At 42.6% G+C, this 25813-nt stretch overlaps 1 protein-coding gene across 1 annotated transcript in view; it reads left to right on the top strand.

Annotated features, from left to right (window-relative positions):
* The window catches only part of cux1a (cut-like homeobox 1a), a gene marked incomplete in the record, with an annotated part of 82915 nt that extends 65588 nt beyond the window's left edge, over positions 1-17327 (top strand). The window contains 4 exon segments of the mRNA XM_036149824.1: positions 15-302; positions 4530-4718; positions 6855-7122; positions 10452-17327. Coding sequence (XP_036005717.1) covers positions 15-302; positions 4530-4718; positions 6855-7122; positions 10452-10959 — 1253 coding nt within the window.
* Between the last annotated feature and the right edge of the window lie 8486 nt (positions 17328-25813).

A 25813-nucleotide genomic window follows, 5' to 3' on the forward strand; every position in this document is an offset into this window, starting at 1 on the left:
TTCCGCTCAAGCAGAGGGCACTCCCAAGACGTCGGCGAGCTGCAGCCCGGCTCCCGAGTCCCCGCTCAGCTCCGCCGAGGAGTCCGTCAACGGCCTCGCCGGGGATCCCCTCGCCTCCCAGTCCTCCGGCCACAAGCCGCCGTCCGAAGACCCCTCGGGCGGCGAGTCCCAGCCCGGCACCCCGCTGCCCCTGCCGGGTCACTCGGGTCTCAGCATCCAGGAGATGGTCGCCATGTCTCCTGAGCTCGACACGTATGCCATCACCAAGAAGGTTAAGGAGGTGCTGACCGATAATAACCTCGGTAAGAAGAACTCGCTAAACCGCTCAAAAGCTGCTGGACTGTTTTCTCGCGTCGCCGCGTTAAAGCTCAAAGTTTCACGGCCGTCACACGATGGGAAGCTTTCAAATCAAAATGTGAGAAGTGTTTTTGTGTTCAGTCCCAAGTCAACACTTTGTTGTCTCGACCTTCATCACAGTTGCAACTACAAGAGTTTTTCCTCTTAGCTTTGCACAGAGACTGAATTGTTTTCCCCATTCTGCTTTGCAGAACGAGCCGATTTTGTTCAGACTGGCTGAACTGCGTTGGTTCCACTGATTCCTAATTGTATTCAGGTCTGGACTTTGACTAGGCCGTTCTAACACGTGAATATGCGTCGATCTAAAGCGTGCAGTCTAGGGGTGGGTGTTGCCAAAGAAGTCACGATTCAATTCGAATCACGATTCACATGCCACGATGCGGTTCTATCACGATGCATCACGATACTTGAATTATTACGATGCATCACAATGCATTGTGATATTTTCACTGAACACTGTTAGAAAAAAATACAGCCATTAACAGTGACTGACTGGCTGTGTATGATCTGGATAGTGTCTTCAATTGATACATAACTGAAAGCAACTGAATTCATACATTTATTGAATGCAGCTATGTATCCTGCCTCATGCCTTGTTTTTGGCTGATGTTCGCCAACCATTCATGCAATTTTATTTGTTTGTTTTTTAAATTAATAATCGATTCTTTGCGTCAAGAATCGATGCATTGGATCGCGAATATTAGAATCGCGATGCATCGTCATGACGATTATTTTGCACACCCTTAGTGCAGTCGTCCCTCTGGCTGCATGTTTAGGGTCGTCGTCCTGCTGGAAGGGGAATCTCAACTCCAGTGTGGACAGTCTCAGGTCTTTCACAGTTTTCTTTCCATTTTTCACCCGTTTTTATGTTAGGCCTGTCATGGTGAGTTGGGCTGGATGATAAATTGTCCCTGAAATTATTGCCGTAAACTACAATATAGCCGTTTGGAGTCCATTTTCAACTACTATAATGATAACGGTGTAATCTTTTGTGCTGTTTGTGACTGGTATGTTATCCCAGACATTCTGTATATTGGGTGAATTTGGTGACTTTGTTTTAGGTGCAGCTGCAAGTTTCTTGTGTTGCCGTGTTTTATTGCCTCGGCTTTGGATCAAGTGCGGCACACCAGCTTGTCCAACCTGAAACCTGTCATCCAGTGTCTTTGTTTTCTTTGGTGTCCCTCTCTTTCTACCAGTCCTGCAAACGGAAATGATCTCGCTCATTTAAATTTGTCCTGCGATTACAGGGTTCCCGCGGATCCTTAAAAAGTCTTAAAAGGCATTGAATTGTGTAATATAAAACTAAGGCCTTAATTAGCATTAAAATGTCTCAAATCAGTCTTTCTTAGGTCTTAAAATTGTTACCAGGTCATAAATAGGATTTTATTTTTGTAATCCTTACCAAACAGTAAAATAATTGACACAATTATATTTTTTTAAATTTACCGAACGGCTCAATGTAACCATTATTGGTTCCATCCCGATAGCGGAACCAATAAAAACTGTTGCGGCCGGACCATAGATGCGAAAAAGAGTTGACACTGATTTATAGTTTATTTTAGTAGGTAATAAAACAAAGTTTGTGAATTTAGTTCAGTAGTTGTTAAAAATATACACTCCTGATCAAAATCTTAAGACCAGTCAAAAAATTTCAAGAATTTGCATTTTGCACTATTGGATCTTAAGAAGGTTCTAAGTAGAGCTTCACAATGTTAAAAGGACAAATCAGTGCAAGAGACAAGAACATTTGAGCAGGGAATTGTCTGAAAACTGCATTTATACTCAAACATGATTTTTTCAGCTGATCAAAAGTTTAAGACCATAGCTCAAAAAAACCCGAAAACCCCCCAAAACAGAAATCAAAATGTAAAAAAAAGGACTCAGTAATGAGTAGCTCCACCATTCTTGTTGATGACTTCAAACAACTGTTTAGGCATGCTCGATGCCAGTGTTTCCAGGAGGCTAGTGGGAACGTTGCTCCAAGTGTTGAAGATGGCTTCACGAAGGGCATCCATTGTCTGGAACTGATGTCCATTTTTGTAAACTTCCCTTGCCATCCATCCCCAAATGTTCTCAATTGGGTTTAGATCCGGGGAACATGCAGGATGGTCCAAAAGAGTGATGTTATTCTCTTGGAAGAACTCCTTTGTCAGGCGGGCATTGTGAACTGCAGCATTGTCCTGTTGAAAAACCCAATCATTACCACACAGACGAGGGCCCTCAGTCATGAGGGATGCCCGCTGCAACATCTCCACATAGCCAGCTGCTGTTTGACGCCCCTGCACAACCTGAAGCTCCATTGTTCCATTGAAGGAAAACGCACCCCAAATCATGATGGCGCCCCCACCACTGTGCCGTGTAGAAAACATCTCAGGTGGGATCTCCCTGTCATGCCAGTAACGTTGGAAGCCATCAGGACCATCAAGGTTAAATTTTTTCTCATCAGAGAAGACAACTTTCTTCCACCTTTCAATGTCCCATGTTTGGTGCATCCTTGCAAAGTCCAAACGGGCAATTCTGTGGCGTTGAAGAAGACGTGGCCTTTGAAGACGTTTTTTGTTTCTGAAGCCCTTCTCTCGCAGATGCCGTCTGATGGTTATTGGGCTGCAGTCAGCACCAGTAATGGCCTTAATTTGGGTAGAGGATCGTCCCGTGTCTTGACGGACAGCCAATCGGATCCTGCGGCTCAGAGCTGGTGAAATTTTTTGGGGTCTACCACTTGACTTTTTTGTTCCATAACCCTCAGGATCATTTAAAAAATGCAAAATGACTGTCTTACTGCGTCCAACCTCAGCAGCGATGGCACGTTGTGAGAGGCCTTGCTTATGCAGCTCAACAATCCTACCACGTTCAAAGTCAGTGAGCTTTTTTGCTTTTGCCATCAGGAGGTCTTGACAGTGTAAAGACTTCACAGAAAATGACATCCAGATGTTTGCACAGCTTTTGGCTTTTAAAGACTATGGTCTTAAACTTTTGATCAGCTGAAAAAAAATCATGTGAGTGTAAATGCAGTTTTCAGACAATTCCCTGCTCAAATGTTCTTGTCTCTTGCACTGATTTGTCCTTTTAACATTGTGAAGCTCTACTTAGAACCTTCTTAAGATTCAGTGTTGCAAAATGCAAATTCTTGCAAATTTTTGACTGGTCTTAAGATTTTGATCAGGAGTGTATCTGTAATTTCTTCCTATATGGAATGTTTTTCTAAATTATAAACATGTCCACTGGGCCAGAAAGTAATGGTTTATGTTAAAATAAACATTTGGGTGAAGTTGTCGCAACCAGGTTTATGTTGTTTATCGTGAAGTTGGTCTTAACTTTTTATTTCAAGTGGCATTAAAAAGTCTTAAAAAGTCTTGAATTTAACTTGCCTTATGCTGTAGGAACCCTGGATTAATTGTTTTGTTGCTCATGGTGCCTGGCTTCACCCACACTGAGCAGATCCTGCTAAATGCCAACCCCCCCCCCCCCAGCATGAAGCTGCCACCATCGTGTCTGACATTAGTAATGGTGGGTTCACAGCGATGTCCGGTGTTAATTTCTTTAAAGCATTTAGGGTAAAAAGTTTGTCTTGGTGTCTTCTGACCAAACCCCTAAGGAAGACTTCTTCTGTATTTCTTTCAACAATTTGTCTTTCTTCTCGCCAGTTTTCCATAAGAGCTAACATTCGTCATTTCATCATCTTCTCCCGCCTGAGTTGTTGATCTCTGCCGCTTGACCGCTTCTCTGATTAATGCAATCATTGACCGGCCTGTCAGTTTAGGTGGGCCGCCACGTATGCAGTTGTCTCATATTTTCTTCCACTTTTAGCTGATTGGTTGACCGGTGGAATATCATTATTCTCCCTGACTCGTCTGTTGTCTTCCTTTGGCTTTTTCCCCCACTATTGTTCTCCAACAAACCTCTGAAGCTCGAACAGAACGGCTGGATTAGACTCCCAGTTAGGCGACGTCTGGATTTTATTTTGTGGTATCAAAGGAAATGATGCTGAATATAAATAGGTGCCACACTTCTCACATTTTGATTTAAAATATAATTTCATGCCATATTTTCCTACCTCATCAAGATTATCGCAGGTCTTTGTGTTGCTCCATCACATAAAATCCTGATGAAACACTGAACATCGTAGCTTTAATATGCACTGAACTTTTTCTTTTCTTATTTTCCTCCACAAGGTCAGCGACTGTTTGGGGAGACCATCCTGGGTCTGACTCAGGGTTCTGTGTCGGACCTGCTGGCCAGGCCTAAGCCCTGGCACAAGCTGAGCCTGAAGGGCAGGGAACCCTTTGTCCGCATGCAGCTGTGGCTCCAGGACCCGCACAGCGTGGAAAAGCTTATGGACATGAAGCGCCTGGAGAAGAAAGGTGTGCGACAAAAGCTCCATGAGATGGCGGAAAAATGTATGTTCTTTCTGAAAACGAGTACACCAAAAAAAATAAACAAAAAATAAGGGTTGTGTTCTCGGCTTCCGAATGCTTAGATTTTTATAAATAGGTTAGGAGCAGCGCGCGCTGCCATGTGCACGTCTACACACACACACACACACACACACACACACACACACACACACACACACACACGGCATCCTTTGTGCAGGACAGCAGAGCATGTTGTGCAGATCACAGTCATCTTGGTGTGATGTCTGTACCAATCAGGAGCGCAGACATCACGTACTGTATTGGATGTGACAGCTCGGGGACCGCCGCCGGGCTGCTTACTCACACTCATCAGCACTCCTCTTCATCATCGTCATCATCATAATAATCATCAGTGTCTATAGGCTTGTGGTCTTTTTGTTTTTTTTATATATATATATATATATATATATATATATCATCCGGTTGTCCGTAGCTTCCTCCGTCGTGCTTCGTTTTCCTAGGATTCGCTGAGAGTCCACCCCCACACTGCAAAAAGGAAACTAAAAGTAAGTGAAATTTTCTTGAAATCATTGTATTTTTCCTTGATTTGAGCAGCTAAATAAGACTATTTGCCAATGGAATAAGATTGTTGCACTTAAAATAGGAACAATTCATCTCTACAATAAGATAATTAGATTTCCTGCACTTGAAATAAGACGATGGAGATGAAGTGTTCCTATTTTAAGTGCAACAATCTTATTCCTTTAGCAAATAGTCTTATTTAGCTGCTCAAATCAAGGAAAAATACATGGATTTCAAGAAAATTTCACTTACTTTTAGTTTCCTTTTTGCAGTGCAGCGATCCATTCTGAGCACCTGGAAACAAACGTTTGAACCAGCTTCTGTGAGCATCTGTCCAGGATCTGTTTATCCCTCTGAGGCCACAATCAAGGGCGCGATGCTGGACTAACCTCACAGCCGGGTCGTTTGTAGGTTTCGGATCAGCCGTGTTCCGGCTCATTTTTTTTTAAGAGTATCGACCAAAAATAATTCCTCCGAACAGCGGCGGCTAGTGGTCCGGGCCACCAGCGGAGCCCAGAGGAAAGACATGGACCTAATCTGGACTAACCGTATTTGACCTCTCGCTCCGGTCGCTGCCGGCCCCGTGAGGCAGGCGCATAACTTTTTCAGAGAGCTCTAACCTTGCTCTGAGGGGTTTTATTCCCCCCTGAAACACTAATATATCTGGCAGCGTGTATCGGGGTTGGGAAAATGTCAACCTCATGCGAAGCTGCCACGAGCTGTTCATTTTCAGCTGCTGGTGCCTGGAGTAAACAGAGCTGCGTGTTTGCAGTCAAAAAAGGGGAAGAGATGCGTTGTAGGGGGGAGGAAAAGACGCAGAGAAGGGCAAGAGCGCCCTCTAGTGGCAGATGAGTGAGCTGGAGTTGTTGGTTATCAGGTCTTTTGGTGAAATGTTTAACAGCTAGTCAGAAAGAAACATGCGACTGCAGTGTTGTTTCACGTTGCTCTGATCCTGGCTGGGATTTTCCTCACATTCATGATGCTGCCGTCGCCTCTGACACCTGTCAGCAGGTGTCGACGGTTTACCCTTTATGCGCACGCAGAGCGTTTACGCATGTCGCCTCTAAACGCAAACACCTCCTAAATTTGTCCAAAGCGGTCCTTTGCAAATGTTCTATTTATTTTGGGGATTACTGTAGGTTGTGCAGCTCTACTGTTAGTATCACCCGTTTTTTTAAGGCATCTTTAGCCAGATTTCTAACGCATCTCCAAAAGAAATGCAGTTTTAAAAGGTTTTCCATGTGGGTATCATTTGGTTAAAAGTATCTCTTCAGCAGAGTTTAGGACCTGAGACTCTCTCCTACTGTGTATTTAAGCAGCTGCTTATTTGATAATGCAGTAAAAAATATAAATTATCATTATTTCTGTCACTGTTTTTGTATTTCTACTCCTTTGCTTATATATTTTTAAAGCACTTTCTACATTTGCCTTTCTTTTTTTCCTAATTAAAGCTGCACCTTGCTTAGTTTTGATCCAAAGCTCTCAGTTGAATACATTTTCTTTGACTGTACTCATTTCTCAATGTTTTTTTTTTGTTGTTGTTTCTTTTCTGTTGTCCAGCTTACATGAAGAGGCGACTGAGCTCTCTGAGCGACAGCCATTGTGTGGACGGAGTCCTGACGGGGACGGATTACATGCAGGGCTCCCAGAGCCCGGGGGGCCAGCAGCAGCTGAAGAAGCCCAGGGTGGTCCTTGGCCCCGAGGAGAAGGAGGCCCTAAAAAAGGCTTATCAGCAGAAGCCCTATCCTTCCCCCAAAACCATCGAGGAGCTGGCCTCCCAGCTCAACCTGAAGACCAGTACGGTCATCAACTGGTTCCATAATTACAGGTTCGTGCTCAGAGGAGAAAAACTAGTTACTAGTAGCTGCTGTCATTCAAGGCTTGACTTAGATTTTACAGGGCCGTTGGGCTCCACCATCACTTATTGATTTTAATAGTTATTTAACCTTTCTTTGTCGAGGCAGAACAAACAATTCAATCAATTTTCTAAACAAGAATTGGGCGCACAAGTTTAAAGGTATTCAGGAATCTCACCGATCCACTCGGTGCTTTGGCACGACCCGATTCAAAGGCCGTAACAAAAAGGGAGACGCGCCATGTTGGGCGATACGGACCAATAATAATATCTCTATTTTAGGTTGAATGCCAATATAGGATATTTACCTCAATGCGTTTTTCTTTTCATAAAGTAAACATAAAAGGGCATCTCTGAATCAAAGCTATATCCTAAATTTCTCACGGGTACATTTTTAACAAACAGATGTAGATAAACATGAGAACAGGCTGAAAAATAACCTACTGGGATGCATAAAAGTGTAATTATAACGCAACATGGACAACTCGATAAAAACTATTTTAAAATCTCAATATATTGCCCAGCCCTACACCATGTATTATAACTTGTAAACAGATTTATTGAAATCATGCTGAGATTATAAAACCTAAACTGTCAATATGAAGTGAGAAAGTCAGTAAAACCAGTGGTGAGCAGGAGTGGAGAATGGATGTGGAGGTTTGTTGCAAATGTGCCTGCAAAGCAAAAGGTGGAGGAGAGCCGACAGATTAGTTGGCATCCAGGGTTTAAAAAGAAAAAGCTGAGGGCCTTAACTAGTCCTCCGGTGGCCTATTTCAGCAATTAGTGTTGCAAGAAGGGTAAATACCCATCCTAACCACAAGGTGTTATAGCAGAGCTGGAATTATACATTAATGTTAGGTTAAACCTTCCTTAAAGGAGCAATCAGCGACATTTCACCACTAGGTGGCTGTTGCTCTCTGTCTGTAGACCAGAGCAAGATGTTTGACAAGCTACTCCTCTCTCTACCTCCAAAATCCAAGCACCAGACCAGTTAGTAGTTTCAAGTTTACATTTTCTGTTTTTGTTTTGTTAAACATTGCTAGCTGTGCTAGCTGGGCTACCGGCTACCCGCCTCACAGAAGAGTAACGCCTGGCCTATTGCTGGTCAAACTCCAACAATTAACCCACATGCCACCACTGTAGCATTGCATTAAATCAAATCAACATGGCGACACAAGTCTAACTAGACTGTAACACCAAGAAAAACCAACATTTGACCTCCTGCTGTTACTGTCTGGAGGAGGAAAGCTAGCTCCGAGTCAAACTGGAGCTGCTTCTGCTCTCCAAATGCTCTCCACCTTGGAAACAGGAGGCCAATGCTAATCCTCATTTTGTCTCTTCTTTGCCAAAGACCGTTGTTTTGTTATGGCAGTAATGGGTCCTGATGGTCTGAGTGAACGCGGCGTTGGCATTTTACGGGCAGGGAGTGGCTAAGCCCTGAGTGGCAGCTCTTCACATGGACGTGTGTAGCTGCCCGGCTTTGCAAACAAGAGACTGGAGAACAGAGATGATGTGTTACGTCATACAGTAGTCCATCTAAAAAAGATACTTTTAATTCTTCACAAAACTATTTTGGTTCTATGTAAAATAATGAAATTGCGCTTAGTGCTCCTTTAAGCAAACGGCAGTTTTGTCCCGCGTTTTGTAGCCACCAAGAAGCTTCCTCCATGATCCTGGCTGGATATTTGACCAATCACAGCAGAGATGGGAGAGCTCATGTAAACTGAATGGTTTGCTGGTACGGACCCGGTTTTTAAACATAAACAACATAATTAACTTCCCATAGTGTTGAACCCACAGACATATATACGTAGACGCGTCGTTGGGCGCAGGTTCGCATGTCAACGTCACCGCCATGTTGTATGTGGCAGAAAAAAGTTCAGTTCCGTTACTGAAAAAAAAGTCCTAGGTCAATAAAGTAAAAAAAACAAAAAAAAAACAAACACAAAAGTGATAATGTTATGAGAAAAACGTCATATTATGAGAATTAAGAGGGAACATTTCCAGAATAGTCACAGTTTGCAGAAATATTTTATTTTAAATATTTTTATTTTTTAGGAGAATAAATTCAGGAGAATGAAGACAAACGGGATACGAAAATAAACTTGTAATATTACTAAAATACTACGAATACAAAGTATATTCAGAGATTAAAGTCCCTCTGATGCTGTTTAAGTGACTGAGTAACTGCCGATTTGCCACATTTAAGATGGCGGACGCTCTTGACGCATCGCAGCATAGGCAGAACCCGCCCAATGACGCGTCTACTCTTATATTATGTCTATGAGTCGAACCCAGAGCGATCCACAGAGCACGATGTCATTCTGCTGGGTAATTGACGACCCAACGGTGTCCTAGATTCTGTGTCGCAGCTGAGGTGGTTTAAGAAACTGTTTAGGAAACTACGTTATTATTCTCTCCACTTACTGATGGCAACACCCCCCCTTCTCCCCCCCACGCATGCTGCCATTATGCTTGATATGGGTACAGCTACCTCGACTCCACCAGACATACTGATTATTGTTGGCGCCAAATAGCTCAGTGGTTGCTGTCTGGCCATTAGACATCTCTTTAGAAGGCTTTTTGGAAACCCAAACGTTTGAGCGGCTCCAAAGTCCAGTAAAGACCTGAAAGTGATGATTTTTACAGATGCAGTCTGTCCGTCTATGGAGAAATATAACTTGCCTCTCAGTGGACGGTGATGCTGTTGTTCCAGCAGTTTCTGGGTTTTCCTGAACGCTTCCTTTCATCTTAGCGTGACTGTTTGGGTCAGATGATCAAAACTGGGTTTGAACCAGACAAAGCAGGCCAATATTGGGTCGCTTCACCTCAGTAATCCTGATCTGAACCTGATTGAAAACTTGGAAATGTTTAAAACCGCTTCAGTCTCAGCAATACCAGCCTATTTTATAGAAGGTCCAGCGATAATCAGGCTGCCAGCTCCTTGAAGGCTTCACAAGGTTCGGTTTAGGTGAAATTCTTTAAAAGGAGCCCTAAACCAACTATTATTACAGGCGTATTTATATTTTAGACCCAGTTTGTATAACTTTGAATGTGTGTGGATTCCGGGTCTCTTTTATCATCATTTCCATAATGAAAGGAAAGTTCCAACAAATGATGAAAAATTATTCTAGAAATAGTTTTGTTTTCTTTCTAACTTGTCCACCCGTGAATTAGTTGAATATTCTAACAGCGTGAATAACGTTTTGCTCTTTATTAAATACTTTAAAACCGTGGCAGTAGAGAATGACTGTGGATTGAACTCGTGTTTTTTTTTTTTTTTTGTTTTTTTTTTACTCCAGGTCACGCATCCGACGGGAGCTTTTCATCGAGGAGATCCAGGCAGCCGGAGGGGTGGGGCCCGGCAGCGACGGGGGATCTCCGTCTCTTCGTGGGTCCAAATCAGGAGAAGGGGACAGCTGTGACGGCACCGAGTCTGAGGGCACAGTGGAGCCCCGCCAGGGACTGGGCCTGGGTCTGGAGGACCACAGAGGAGCGTGCAAAGACCAAGGCATGGAGGTAGAGTCCGAGGCGGGGGGCTCTAATAATTCCCCCGCGCAGTTAGACTGCAGCACCTCAGGCTCAGCTGGGCCGGCCTCCGGCTGTGGACAAAGCGGACTGGGCATCTTCGGCCTCGCGGAGGCGTCCTCCGCCAGCTCCGCCTCGAGTACAAACATGCCGGCCTCTGGAGCCGCCAGAAACCCCAGGGACAACAATCTGCGCAAGAAGAAGGCGGCCAATCTGAATAACATCATCCACAGGCTGGAGAAGGCTGCCAGTAAAGAGGACCCCTCAGAGTGGGAGTTCTAGCTCCCCCCGCCCCCCCCGCCCTCATCCTTATCGTCTCATAACCTCACAACCTCTAACCTTGGACCCCCCCTCCTCCTGCTCGGTTTCAGTCGGAGAGTGGACACAGCCAAAGTCAAGCTCAGCAGCCATTTTTATCGCTTAGAAGCTTTCCAAAAAAAAAAAAAAAAAAAAAAAAAACATAAAGGAAAGAAAACAAAGAGTGGTTGGCAAAACCCTTAAGAAGAAGATTTTACTGAGTACGTAGAAGAACAAAATAAGAGAATTGTCTCTCCTGTTTTTTTTTTTTTTTGTTTTTTTTTAACTGAGTTTTGTTTTTGTACTGAGAAAAAGCACTTAACCGTCCTGCTGGCCTCTGGCCCTGCTGTACCTCCCCTTATCACCAGCCACTGGTGCACCAGACTGGTTAGTCCCGCGCTGGGGGTCTGACCCGCAGCCGGGGTCTGGAACCTGGACTCAGTATCACAGGCAAGGCCTGACACAGCAGCTGTCACAGTGATAGACACTGATAGACCATAGATAGAGACACAAAACTCTCTTACAAGAACTCTTCTCACTTTCTTAAAGGAGACTTTTTTTTTTTTTTTTTTCCTCTCTTCTTCTCACCTCCCAAGTGTCCACAGACCTCCCCTCACTCAGTGAGACGCCTCATTTTTTTCACACTGTAGAGTGACTGTTACAAACCCTTTGCCTTTTTCACTCACTGCGTGTGTGTGTTTGTACGTCAGGGGTTGTGTTTTCTGCCTGTGTGTGTGTGTGTGTGTGTGTGTGTGTACACCTAGACGTGGTGCGTGTGCGCGTGTTCTCTTCTCGGCGGCAGCGGGTTTTCTTTTAAGTCACTCCTGCTGCCATGGTTACTGGAATAAGACAGACAAACTTTGACCCGTTCTGTCCCGTTTCCTGTCCTGCTGACAGCCATGTGATGGCCAGAAGGAAAACTTTTTAGCTCCTCGCAAACACGCGCGCTCATCCCAACAGGAAGGAAGGAAGGATGGAAGGAAGGAGGCGACTTTTTCTCCGCCTCCTTCTGGCCCTCCTTCGCCGGGCGTGCGGATGATCCGTCTTTTTGATACTGCAATTCGGTTGCCAATAAGAGATTGCACAGTCTATCGACTCTAAAGAGTACAAAATAGGGAATTTTAGGTTTTTAATTAGTACTAAAAGAACAGAAGAGAGCGACAAGTTAGCGTTAGAGTGGGGGTGGGGGGGGGAAAAAAGTCAGCAGATTAGACTGGAACAATGCAACACGATGAATCCGTGTAGTACTGTAGCCGTGTGACGTCACTCTTTTCTCTTCTGTTAGGTGGACGTCACAGCTGCACCACTGGCGAAAAAAAAAAACTTTTCTCTGCTCACAAACATGTTTTTATAGGCCAAATCAGGAAGAGAGAGAGAGTGTGTGTGTGTGTGTGTGTCTTTTTTGTGTGCATTTATACTTGCCTGCATGTAAGTCAGGGTTGAGGTCAATTCACACAGTAAAACTTTAAGGCGTATATTATAATTCCTGACTGAAAAAAAAAAAAAAAGAAGGGGTCTCGGCACGTTTTCACTGCTGGACGCCCTGTTATCGTGTACTTTCTGCTGGTTTCCGTCAAAGTGAGTTCACTCCCCCCTACTCCTCCTCCTCCTTCTTCTCCTCCTTCTTCCTGATTGTGAGTAGTTTCCACTCTTTTTCCAGTCTATCCTGTATCCAGGGATGTATGTCTTTTTTTTTTTTTTTTTGCATTGAATTCTACTGTAAACACTACAAACTTTAAGGCATATCACTTTCCTACCCCCCCTGTCCTACACAAGCCCTCAGTGCCTGTCAGCCCACTGCCTCTCCCCCCCCCCTTTGTGTGTGTGTGTGTGTGAGCGTTTGCATGGACGCTCGAACACGCGAGCGATCGAGGAGCGTGGGGCGTTTTCCAGTGAGTGGGGTCATATTTCGTATCTCTACTTGCACACACTACTAGTGCACAACTGACACCCTTCTTTAAGCTGTTTGATGCGTTACCGTTGCATTAATCTTCTCACAAAGTAGTGTAATACTATGATTTACTGTAGCTTGGTTTTTATTGCTATTTTGCATTTATAGTTTGGTTTTTATTCTGCTTATTTATAGGTGCTGTATTTTTATTTTTATTTTTTGTTTTCATTTAAATGTCTTATCATATGAGTTGTCTATTTTTAAGGGATTATACTGTTCCTGAGGGCAAATAACATTTTTATTATTAGACGTATAGACTGCCGGCAGTATTGGTAATATTTACAAAGTTGTACTAGTTCTCATTTGTATATTCATGAATCCTAAAGTTTAGTGTCATTTCAATAGCTTTGGAAATGTGTTTGCTACAGTCCATGCTCCCATAAGCATAAAAAGCTCTTACCGCAACAGTTATGCTCTTAAATTGCTAGCTAGAGAATCAAAGGACATATCAAGATCACTGAATATATGTTAGTCTATTCGTTTTTTATTCTGGGATGATAATGTTTTATTTTCTTTTTCCTTGGGCAAGCCCAACACTAACTAACACTCAGCAGGGCACGCGACTCTTTTATTCTAGCCCGACTTCGCCCATCCGTTTATCACACGAAGCGTAAATGAACCGGTCCGAATTTGTACTCAGAAAAAACAAAAAGAAGAAAAAAAAAAAAAAAAGGTCAAATGAAATTACCTAAACTTGAGAACGCACGCTCACTTGAAAGAGGTCATATCTGCCAAATTGAGATTAGAGAAGCGTACCAGCGAGCAGGACGTGCTGCGCCGTATCGAGCAGAGACAGCCAGCCTGTGATTATGCAGAACTTCTATTGCAGTCAGCAAACAAAGCACTTAAGAGGATCTTTTCAGATGACGTGAGCCTCGGACAGGGTCTGTAAACACTACGCCGGAGTACGATTCCCAGGGATCCTGGGAGGTGTTTGCCTTTTTTCTTTTTTTTTTTTTTCCCTTTTTCACCGTGGTTGTAAACCAAGCACAGACTCCCATCCGCATCCGAACACTAAAAATAAGGAGGTGGCTGATCCCACGCCATGAACTGTAATCCTGGCCAAACTACAGATGACTGCGTGACACAGCGAGCCGTCGTCCGGTACAGCTGGAGCCACCTGTCCCCCCCCCCCCCCCCCCCCCCCCTTCCAGATTTACGAGGTCTTTGCACTGATGCGTCCGCTGAGATTGGACTTTCTAAAAACAGATGCATCTGGAGAAATGAGAATATGATTGGAAGATTATTGCATTAAGTCTAACTCCTCCAATATAGATTAATTTCACATGGTGTGACGTATTTAAGGCCGCTTTATTTCTGGTCATTTTGATGATCACATCTTTAAAGCTAACGAAAACCTAAAGTTCAGTTTTCCTGGAAAAGTAGAATGTTGCTTTTAGACCAATAAAGAAGAATATTTAGTAAAGAAATTTAGTGGAAAATGATGTTTAGGTACTTGATCGAGGCTCCGGTTGCGCTCGCCTTCATCTTGACCATAACCTCCTGGTTTCCTGGAGATAACGGCGGGGTTTACCGGCCATGCAAGCACAGCGGTGCCATGGTGAACCAAACCGGGGGGCCGGTACTTCTGGCAGTTCTGATGGAGGATTTATACTAGCATCACCATAAGGGCCGTATGACGCGCTCTGAAGCGTCCTGGTAGACGGCTGCTTGGACTTTAGACTTTACGGAGCGCGGCGCACCGACAACGATCCAGAAACTGAATTTAGGGTAAATAGAAAAAAAGGAGGTCCAAGGCACTCTTCTTCAAAAAATTTATATAAAGCCTTTATTTAACTGGCTAATTCATCATAGAACGTTTAAAAACATAAGGAGAAGCAACCCACGCGTAGAGGCACAAGCAGCCTTCTTCAGGTTCATGTTTTTAAACGTTCTATGATGAATTAGCCAGTTAAATAAAGGCTTTATATATATTTTTGAAGAAGAGTGCCTTGGACCTCCTTTTTTCTATTCACTACTGGATTCCTGAACCCAAAGAGCACCTTCAAATTTTTAATTGGAACTTCCTGAGCACCCTGGACTTTTTTGCCTTTTTTGTCTTTTTAAGATACCAAGCACTGAATTTTGGGTTTTTTCCGTCAGCCGGGAGCTGTGGTCTAAAAAACCGGACCCGGAATAAAGTCGAAAACGAGTTTCCAGCCAAACTTTAAATCCACCGAGATGCACACGCGGTCGTCAAAGCCGTCCGATCCTTCGCCTCTTCCTGCGGACGGCCGATGTGAGACATCCGTCCTCCGCAGCGGCGCTGGACGGAGCAGCCGCGGCGGCTTTCACACTAACCAACAAAAAAAAACAAACAAACACAAAGCACTTAAGCTATCGCCCGTTCCATCAGCTCGCCTAAACCACTGGAGATCATCAGATTTGTGCCTTTATCTGCCAAGCAGGGCACCGAACTAGTGATGTCATTAGACAGCTTTAGCTGATGTCTCGCCACAAATCCCAGTTTTCGTTCTCACAAACTTCGTTTTGGTACTAAAAAAAATGTTTCTCAGAGTGCAGTGAAGCAAACTTACGTGTTTTAAGTCCAGGTCCTCATGTTTGCCACCTCACCCCCTCTCCCACACCCTCCATTGATGCGTTTCTTGTGTTGTACATAAACTAGCGGCGAAACAAAGGCCAGAGCATCCGATGAAGGAGGAAGCATGCAGAAACAGCAGCGTACACTGTAAGAACACTGAATTTATTCGCGGGGCATTTTTTTTGTACTTATTTTCTGTTTTTTGACGTCAGGTTTTGCTGCGACATTGATAAACGGCACTACATGTATCGATGGTGACGCGTGCCAATCCTAGCGGGCTCCTCGGAGGGGACACGGGGGGGGGGGAAAAAGAGAGAGACGGGTGTAAATAGGGAGCCGACTGATCCGCTTTTGTCACGGCCGCGCTTCTCGTTTTGAAGGCAGGAGAGGAGAGAGAAGGGACGATTCAGGACTTTTCCATGATCCACAGATATTTTTCTACAAATTTAAATCAGATTATTCTATACACTGTTGAATAACATTGTAAAGGTGTAACAGATGCTGTATATCATATCATGTTTTCTGAAGTTGTGAAAGCTTTACTGTATGATCTGTTTTTTTGAAGTAGTAGTTCTTCGTTCGACGCGTTAGTTGTGATGGAAGCCCGAACAGCAGCAGCAGCAGCACTGGTCGCCATATTCAGGAGACAAAAACAAAAAAAAATAATAATAAAAAAAAAAAAAAACAAGAAAAAAAGAAGAGAGAAACCTCAGATGTTTTTTGTAATACTTTTAGAATATATCCTTTGAAGTGGTTTTTTTTTTGTAAAGAAACACTTTCTGAATCAGCGGTGCTGTACGCATAGCACACTCAGTAATACATTTATTTACACACAGCACAGCACAATACACTCATCCTACTTAAACCGCCCCCCCCCCCATGACCCCCGACCCCCGTCCATGTGCGTTTGTTTCTCCTCTCACTCACGTTGGCTCCCCTGCTCATTTGAAGTCTTAAAGCCATCGTCTCTTAGTTAACTTCGCGCTCAAAACGAGCGACTTTTTTTTAACTCTGGAACCATAAGCATTTCAAGACGTCGACAAGACGAAGCAAAAAAATAAAATAAAAAAAACACACACAAAAAACTGAAGAAGGAAAAAAAAAAAAGAAGCCAAATAGTGACGTAGTTCTCCTCGTCTGTCCAGAGGCGGTCGACAGATTTCCTGCGTGTTGCTACCTAGTGTCGTCGCTTCTGTCCGCTCATAGCTTGAACCACAGTGTAGTCTGACAACCAAATGACCTGGAGGGAGATCTTCACACCCCCACGTACCCCCCAACCCCCCTCCTCTTCCTCCTCCCTCTTTTGGAAAGCTTTAAGATGCTCGTTGAGGCTTTAGCAGGTTCAGAGTGTTTCTAGATGATTTTTTTTTTTTCTCCAACCCGCCATCAACACCGTGGAAGTAATAATCCTCATAAACTTCTCCCACTGCTTATTTTGTGAGTGCGTGAGCGAGCGAGCGGACGTGTGTTGTAGTACAAGAGGCTGCATGACTGTAAAGGGATGTTACAATGTTTTTTTTTTTTGTTTTTTGTTTTTTTAATGAATATATATAAGTGGTTTCTTCAGCACTTCTGTCACTCCTGAGATGCTTTTATTTCTCTGTCCTTCGGGCTGTCCCTCTGTTTGTTTTTTTGTTTTTTCCTCATGTATCATCGTTTCTTTTAGCTTTCTATTAACTAAACGTATCATGTTGTTTGTTGTCAGCACTGTAAAACAGTCCCTTCTACGACATTGAAAAGCAATATCACTGTATGAAATGTTCACAATGTATTTGTTATGATTGACATTTGATTCATCATCATTATTATTCACATGCACCCTAGGTGTGATAATTGAAGTAAATCTCTTTTATACAAATACTTAAAAGTGTGATTTTTTTGTTGTTTTTGTCGTTGCTGCCCCCCCCCCAAAAAAACAAAAAAGTATTCTCAGAGAAAGAGGTTAGTTGTAGGTTAAAATTAGTTGTCAGGGTTTCAGGAGCGGTTTTGGACTCCTTCCCTCAGGTGAGTCGGTTCACTTTCTACGGGCACGTTCTGGGGAGAACTGAGCGGCCCCGCGGTGCGTAACCTGTCCATGATCTGTGCGCTCCAACAGGTCGCTACGCCGAGCTGCAGATTGAGTTTGGTGCCGCGGTGCGCACCAGCGCCGAGCAGAAGGAGCTCATCCTGAAGCTGGAGCACGACCTGAGCACCATCCAGGCCATGTCGTCCCTGTCGCGGCCCGACGCCGACGGGTCTGAGGTCGGCAACATGGGGAGCATCCCGGACCCCGTCAAGGAGGCCTCCGCGGCTTTTGCAGGTGTGTGTGTCTGGGTTTCTGGTTTTAAACTAAATTATCGCAGCAGCATGATCCCGCAGGTTTGGTCCAGTTTAATCCTAGAAGCACCGAGCCAGGAGTACTTTCCACTGGAAAATAAAACGAAAGGTACACTGTTCGTAGGGACAATAGAACGATCATAAGCTACAATAAGGAAGAAGGTGCAGCTAACCATGGAAGCACCGGGCCAGGGGTACTTTCCACTGGAAAATAAAACGAAAGGTACACTGTTCGTAGGGACAACAGAATGATCGTAAGCTACAATAAGGAAGAAGGTGCAGCTAACCATGGAAGCACCAGGCTAGGGGTACTTTCCACTGGAAAATATTTGGAAGGTACACTGTTCGTAGGGACAATAGAACAATCATAAGCTACAATAAGGAAGAAGGTTCAGCTAACCATGGAAGCACCGGGCCAGGGGTACTTTCCACTGGAAAATAAAATGAAAGGTACATTGTTCGTAGGGACAATAGAACAATCATAAGCTGCAATAAGGAAGAAGGTGCAGCTAACCATGGAAGCACCAGGCCAGGGGTACTTTCCACTGGAAAATATTTGGAAGGTACACTGTTCGTAGGGACAATAGAACAATCATAAGCTACAATAAGGAAGAAGGTTCAGCTAACCATGGAAGCACCGGGCCAGGGGTACTTTCCACTGGAAAATAAAATGAAAGGTACATTGTTCGTAGGGACAATAGAACAATCATAAGCTGCAATAAGGAAGAAGGTGCAGCTAACCATGGAAGCACCGGGCCAGGGGTACTTTCCACTGGAAAATAAAATGAAAGGTACATTGTTCGTAGGGACAATAGAACGATCATAAGCTACAATAAGGAAGAAGGTGCAGCTAACCATGGAAGCACCAGGCCAGGGGTACTTTCTAATAGATGGAAAAGCAAGAGCACAAAGCTGTAAAAGCACTGGGAGTACTTTCTACTTGAAATAAATACAAAGAGCACATTTATAGTCAAACAGCCAGTAGAATAAAAATGCCCTTTATTTTCAGTGGTGAAATTCAGCTGTACCTGATTGTGCCGATCCACAGCATAAGAAAATAATACTACACAGTTGCATTATTATCATTAATAATAGCATGCTCACTGCAAAGAAGGGAACTAAAAGTGAGGTAAATTTTCTTGAAATTAGTATGTTTATCCTTGGTTTGAGCAGGCAAGTTTCAATGGTCTGCTAGGGGAATAAGATTTTTGGCACTTAAAACAAGAACAAATCATCTTATTTCAAGTGCAGTAAATCTAATTATCTTATTTTGGGAATAAAATACTAATTCCATTGGCAGATAATCTATTTACCTGCTCAAATCTAGGACACATTTCTTTAGTTACTTTTAGTTCCCTTTTTGCAGTGATCAAAGAAATGTATGAGTATTTTCTATGTATCTAATCAAGATTATGATTAAAGAAATCTACAAAATATATGCATAAGAAAACAAAATGCTTTTTACCAAAGCATGGAAAAATTGTGATGTCAGGAAAACACTTTAGTGGCTTTGTTTAGGAAAGAGACACAGTTAAGACACTGAAGCAGTGAGCCAGGGATACTTTCTATGTTAAAGAAGAACTAATATTAAACAATCAAATGGCAGCAAAAGCTTCATCTGTCGCTTAGTTTAGTTTTAAAAACTGAACCCATTTCTGTTCATATGGCTGTAATTACTGTTAATGGTTTTGTCTTAGGAAAGCGATTAAGCTAAATGTGGTAGCACTGAGCCAGTTTTATTTTATTTATTAAAAGCAAAAACTATATAATCAATACCAATAATAACTTTTTCATTAGCTTTGTCCAAGAACGACCCCCAGTTAAACACAGCAGCAAGGGCAGGAGTACACATCGCTGGTGGCAGCAATGTCTCGGTCTAGAGAAACGCAGAGATAAGCAACAGGGAAAGGAAAAAAAACAAAAAGGCACCTCTGTTGCTTTTTTGTTTTTTGGTCCCTTCTAACTCTTAGTGATGTAAGACTCCAGTCTTCCCTCCCAGTATGCCTTTTATATTTACAGTTAAATAGAAAGTCTAAGATGACTGAAAATTTCATCTTCCCTCTTTACCCCCAAATGTTTGTGCCCCACTAAATTGGTAACTAAACGGATAAATAAGCTAAAGTATAAAAAGGAACCACAGCTATTAGGAGAGCAGGATTTCCTGGATGTCTGATCGGAGCTGCAGTGGCTTAGAGATAAATAAATAAATAAAAAACAGGACAAGATGGAGATCGTGCTGCTTACGCATCCGAGCCGTTAAAAACGGAAAGGCAAGTGTTCTCAGATTTAGCTCAGAGGTTATCGATGAGATGCAACATTTGTGCGACAGCCTGATGGCAATCCAGAGCACGCTGCCAAAATCCCAGAGCTGAAAAACTATAGTCTGATGCCTGAGCCGAATCTCACCTTTACTATTAAACAGGGTTCCCGCGGATCCTTAAAAAGTCTTAAAAGGCATTGAATTCTGTAACTTAAAACTAAGGCCTTAATTGGCATTAAAATGTCTTAAATCAGTCTTTCTTAGGTCTTAAAATTGTTACCAGGTCATAATTAGGATTTTATTTTTGTAATCCTTACGGAACAGTAAAATAATTAACACAATTAGATATTTTTTTAATATACTGAATGGCTCAATGTAACCATTATTGGTTCCGTCACGATAGCAGAACCAATAAAAACTGTTGCGGCCGGACCATAGCTGCGAAAAAGAGTTGCCACTGGTTATGTTGTGGTTTTTAAAACTGATTTATAGTTTATTTTAGTAGGGAACAAAACAAAGTTTGTGAATTCAGTTCAGTAGTTAAAAATCTGTAATTTGTGTGTTGTTGTTTTTTTAGCTTTCTTCCTATATGGAATGTTTTTCAAAAATTTAAACATGTCTACTGGGCCAGAAAGTAATGTTTTATGTTAAAATAAACATTTGGGTGAAGTTGTCGCAACCAGGTTTATGTTGTTTATCGTGAAGTTGGTCTTAACTTTTTATTTCAAGTGGCATTAAAAAGTCTTAAAAAGTCTTGAATTTAACTTGCCTTATGCTGTAGGAACCCTGATTAAAGGAGTCCAACATTATACTAATGATTAAAGAAACGGATAAAATTTGCACCCTAGTCTCTTCCTCTGACTGCTTTCTGTCTTCCGATGATAGAAAATGATATAAATCATAGCTTTACAACGTGTACAGCCTGTAATTAATTTATTACATGTAACAAATGTTTTAGTTTAACCCCTGCTGCCTGTCCGTCATGTCCAGGTTCAGGCGTGGGGCCCCACCCTGAGCTCCCCCAGGGCCAGATGGACTCTCTGCTCTCCATCATCTCCAGCCAGAGGGAGAGGTTCCGCTCCCGCAACCAGGAGCTGGAAGCCGTGAGTCACCGATCCATAAACACCCCCTGCCCCCCCATCACCGCTAATGTTTCTGCAGGAGGAAATCCTGAGCGTGCGTTGCCTTCTGACCCCTGCAGGAGAGCCGCTCCATGCAGCAGACCATGCAGGCCCTGCAGGGCGAGCTGGACAGCCTCAGGGCCGACAACATCAAGCTCTACGAGAAAATCAAGTTCCTGCAGAGCTACGCAGGCAGAGTGCGTCTTCGCTCAAGCCTCCAAAAAAAAAATGAGACGCTGGAGACGGCGTGACGCAAACTCAGATGTGTCCGTGTTTGTGTTGCTGTAGGCCGGAGGCAGCGATGACACTGTGATGCGCTACTCCTCCCAGTACGAGGAGAGACTTGACCCGTTCGCTTCCTTCAGCAAGAGGGTAGGAGACGCTCATAAAATGCACTCTTTAATGCTCACACCAGACTACACACGTTTATTTATTAAAGAGCTGTAGATAGCTAGGGAATATTCTTAGTGTCTGATTTGTTGACTTCACACATTCAACCAATCTTTACGTGGAAGATGACAGATTTGACATCTACACTGCAAAAATAGACCTAAAAATAAGAAAAATAAGATTTTTTTTTCTTGAAATGAAACAATTTTTCCTTGATTTGAGCAGGTAAATAGGACTATTTGCCAATTGAATAAGATTTTTGCACTTAAAATAGGAACAATTCATCTCTGTCATCTTATTTCAAGTGCAGGATATCTAATTATCTTATTTTAGGGGTAAAAATACTCATTCCATTGGCAAATAATCTTATTTACCTGCTGAAATCAAGGGCAAATACATTCATTTCAAGAAAATTGTCCTTATTTTTAGTTCTCTTTTTGCAGTGTAGACTGAGGAAGGCCATACAAGTTCAAAGGTTTGGTGCTCTAAAGTCTGGATCAGTAGAAAAAACTAAAATTAAATATGGAAAAAAGTTTCCTCAGCATTGCTCTTTTTCAATGGTAAATAAAGGCCTTTTTACATGGATTTTTTTTTTTTTTTACATGGACTTGTATTTAGATAAAAACCTTTACTTGGTTTCCTACAACCTTTAGTTATTTTGTTTTTTGTTTTTGCTTTTTCAGTTTATTCTAAAATAGCTTTTTTATTTTTTATTTTATGCTTTTTTCTTTTTTACCTGTAGCACTTGGGGATCTTTTGATGGAAAGTGCAGTATAAATTAAATATATTATTATTATTGATTGTTGTGTTTTATGATTCGTTGACCCATAAACACACTCTAGCAAAAATCAAAAACATGCCATTTCCCTGCTTTTTGTCCTTTTAAATCCTTTTATCTTGGGTTTAAACTGGACCCGAGGCTCTGAAACTGGGTTCGCTTTGTCAACGAAGTCACTATTTCTTCTGAAATGAAGATGTTATTGCTCATAAGCCGTGTTTTAATTCAAGGCTTACCCGGTCCAGATTTTTCTATATTATAGATTTTAGCTGCTTGTCCAGATGCCAGAAAAGTGAACTAGCCACATCTAATGTGAGCTCCGTGCTGGGGAAAAAACAACGAGGTGATGGTGTTGTTCTCAAATGTCTAATAAACTGAGGGAAAAAAACAACGAGGTGATGGTGTTGTTCTCAAATGTCTAATAAACTGAGGGAAAAAAACAACGAGGTGATGGTGTTGTTCTCAAATGTCTAATAAACTGGAGAAAAACTGGAAAAGTATAGATATGGAAACCTGGTAACAATTGTCTTTAGCGCAGAGCAATACAGTAGCAACACTTTAGGCTGATGGAGGCGTTACATCCGCTCAAAAACAGGAAAATTAGCCAAAATACTGATAAAGCCTTAATAAACCAGTCGGCAGCCTTGGAGAAACCTTCAAGTGTCTAAATTTTTATTATAAGCTTGATAATTGAAACTGATTCTGCTCCATATTGGTCTCAGTAATTCACCCAGAGCGGCTCTAGAGTCGGATCCCAACATCTCAAACTGACTCTGCAGTCTGCAAGACCCAGAAAACTCTGAATGCACTGCAAAAACGGAACTAAAAATAAGTAAAATTTTCTTAAAATTAGTGTATCCGTTCTTAATTTGAGCAGGTAAATAAGATGATCTGCCAATAGAATAAGATTTGTGCACTTAAAATAGGAATAATCTATCTCCATCTTATTTCAACTGCAGGATGTCTAATTATCTTAATTTAAGGGTCAAAATACTCATTCTATTGGCAGATGATTATTTACCTGCTCAAATCAAGGATAAAAACACTATGTTTAAGAACATTTTGCTGATTTTTAGATTCGATTTTGCAGTTTGAGCCTCTGTGTCTGATTTGCAAATGACTTTTCACCTTTTTGGGCCCAGGAGGTGAAGTCCTCTGCAGTGGTGACATGTAAATACTGTTTAATATGTAGTTCAATGAAAGCTGTGGAATCCTAATAATTCACTGTGAAAATGCTTGACTTTGACTTTGAGAAAGATTTCAGGGATGCTGAAAGTGGGGCTAGCTGGAGAGAGTTGCCCGTTTACAGCGTCCTGTGTGGTTAGAAGGTGACGATGTCGTGTGTGTTGTGTTCAGGAGCGTCAGCGCCGATACCTGAGCCTCAGCCCGTGGGACAAAGCCACTCTCAGTCTGGTGCGTCTCAGAGAAACGTTCTCTCTCCGTTTTTTAAAGTCTTTGATGCGACTGAACCCTAAACGCGTCTGTTTTCAGGGCCGTGTGATCCTCTCCAACAAGATGGCCAGGACCATCGCCTTCTTCTACACCCTGTTCCTGCACTGCTTGGTCTTCTTGGTAGGGCCCCCCCCCCCCCCCTTCTAAAACCCGGGTTAATCACAGCGTTACGTTTAGCCTTACTTTACCTTTTTGTCTCGGCTCTTCCCAGGTGCTGTACAAGACCGCTTGGAGCGAGAGTATCGGCAGAGACTGCACCGCCTTCTGTGCTAAAAAGTGAGCCTGTCTCCTCTCCTTGACTTAGACCAGGGGTGTCAAACATACGGCCCGCGGGCCGGATCCGGCCTGCCGAACAATTTAGTCCGGCCCTGCGGCTAAATGCATTATCATTGTTAAAAAAAAATAATTGTTGTCTTAATGCCAAAAAGAGCTCATCAGATTTGACATTCACAAGTAGAGCAGTACTGCTTTTCACATAGTGCTCCGCTTGATTTATGAATGTGAATAGTTTTATTATGATACATGCGGGGAATATCTGAAATGATATGGACACTACAATTGGAAAGTAGAAGAGGAAAGGAAGAACAAGAAGAAAAACAGAAAAGGTGAAAGAAAGAGGAGATAAAAGGAAGAGAATGATATAAAAACAATTATTGAAAAAAAAACCCATGTACTTCGTTTAATTGAAAATATGCAGTTCCCATATTGTCCACGAGGGGCGCTGTGTTTTAATTAAGCTGATTAAGCTTCAGGTGTGGAAAAAATTTCAAATCATTTCTTAATTTTTATCTGTTTGATGTATTTTGTCATGTAGGACAGTGTTTTTAAGTTCCAAAAAATGTGAATAAATGTTTTTCAACATTGTATAATCACTGTGATCAGTTCTTGCATAATGCACAAGTAAATGTTTAACTGAGTAAAAGTATTGTTGAAATTGCACATACTTTTCTTAAAAACGCTGAGGTTATTCATAATATATTGTGTAAAAGTGAAATTCATTCAATATAAAAATCAATAACAAGTCCACTTTAATTAGTTCTATGTAATCTTGCAATGAGTTTACTCATGTGGCCCTCTTGAGATCAGATTAAGCTTAATGCGGCCCCTAAACCAAAATGAGTTTGACACCCCTGACTTAGACGATGCACTCTGGCAGCTGTTTTGGGTTTCTTGCCTTAAACTAAAGAATGTTTTCCCCCATTTTTTTCTCCCAGGTACTCTGACCACCTCCACCGCTTCCATGAGAACGACCAGAACCTTTAAGCTGTCCTGCTCTGAGCATGCTCGTCCTGCACAGATGCCCCCCCCAAGACGTTTCCTCTCCTAAGATCTGGTTGCAGTCGCTGTTTCTTCCACTAGAGGGCGTGTTAAGGCTGCAACCTGTCAAAGCAGTCGCTTTAGGTTTCCCTCCCCAGTTTCTTCCTCTCTGATCTAGCTCTAGATTTGTAACTTGCAGGTTTTGTGTCACTACAGACTGAAAACGGTGTGTTCTGGTTTACTGGTGGTTTAATGAAGATTACCGTACTAAAGGGGACCAGGGTAGTTGTGGTGTTGGTGGTTTATTAATATTGGTTGAAGAGGTGACGGGTTATCAGTAGACATGAGATCAGGGCGTGGTGGTAGTTTGATGTATGCAGTTTTGCTGATAAAGGGGTTGATTTAAGGCACTGAGGAGTGAAATAGATGCTGTTTTATTGATTTGTCTTTGGTGCGGACATCTTCTGGTTGCTGTGACTTCCCGACTGATGTCACCGGTAGTGATTTAAGTTACTGAGTCTGTCCTCCTAATTTGGTTTAAGAACATTACTGTGCATGTTTTCCTGCTTACCCCTCCCTTTCTGTCCTCGCAGCTGTACGCTAAATAAAGACTATGCAGTAATCGCTCGTGTAGTGTCCTCTTTTGTCCCCGTTCTGAGATGTAGCTGCTTTATTTCTGCACCAACCATGAAGGTCGTTTCTTTTTATCAGCCTTTATTGCCTTTGAAATATATTTTCTATAAATGTTTTTTTTTTTCCCAGTACAGGGTGC

This window comes from Fundulus heteroclitus, chromosome 18, assembly GCF_011125445.2.
Source record: "Fundulus heteroclitus isolate FHET01 chromosome 18, MU-UCD_Fhet_4.1, whole genome shotgun sequence".
NCBI classification, from domain to species: domain Eukaryota; kingdom Metazoa; phylum Chordata; class Actinopteri; order Cyprinodontiformes; family Fundulidae; genus Fundulus; species Fundulus heteroclitus.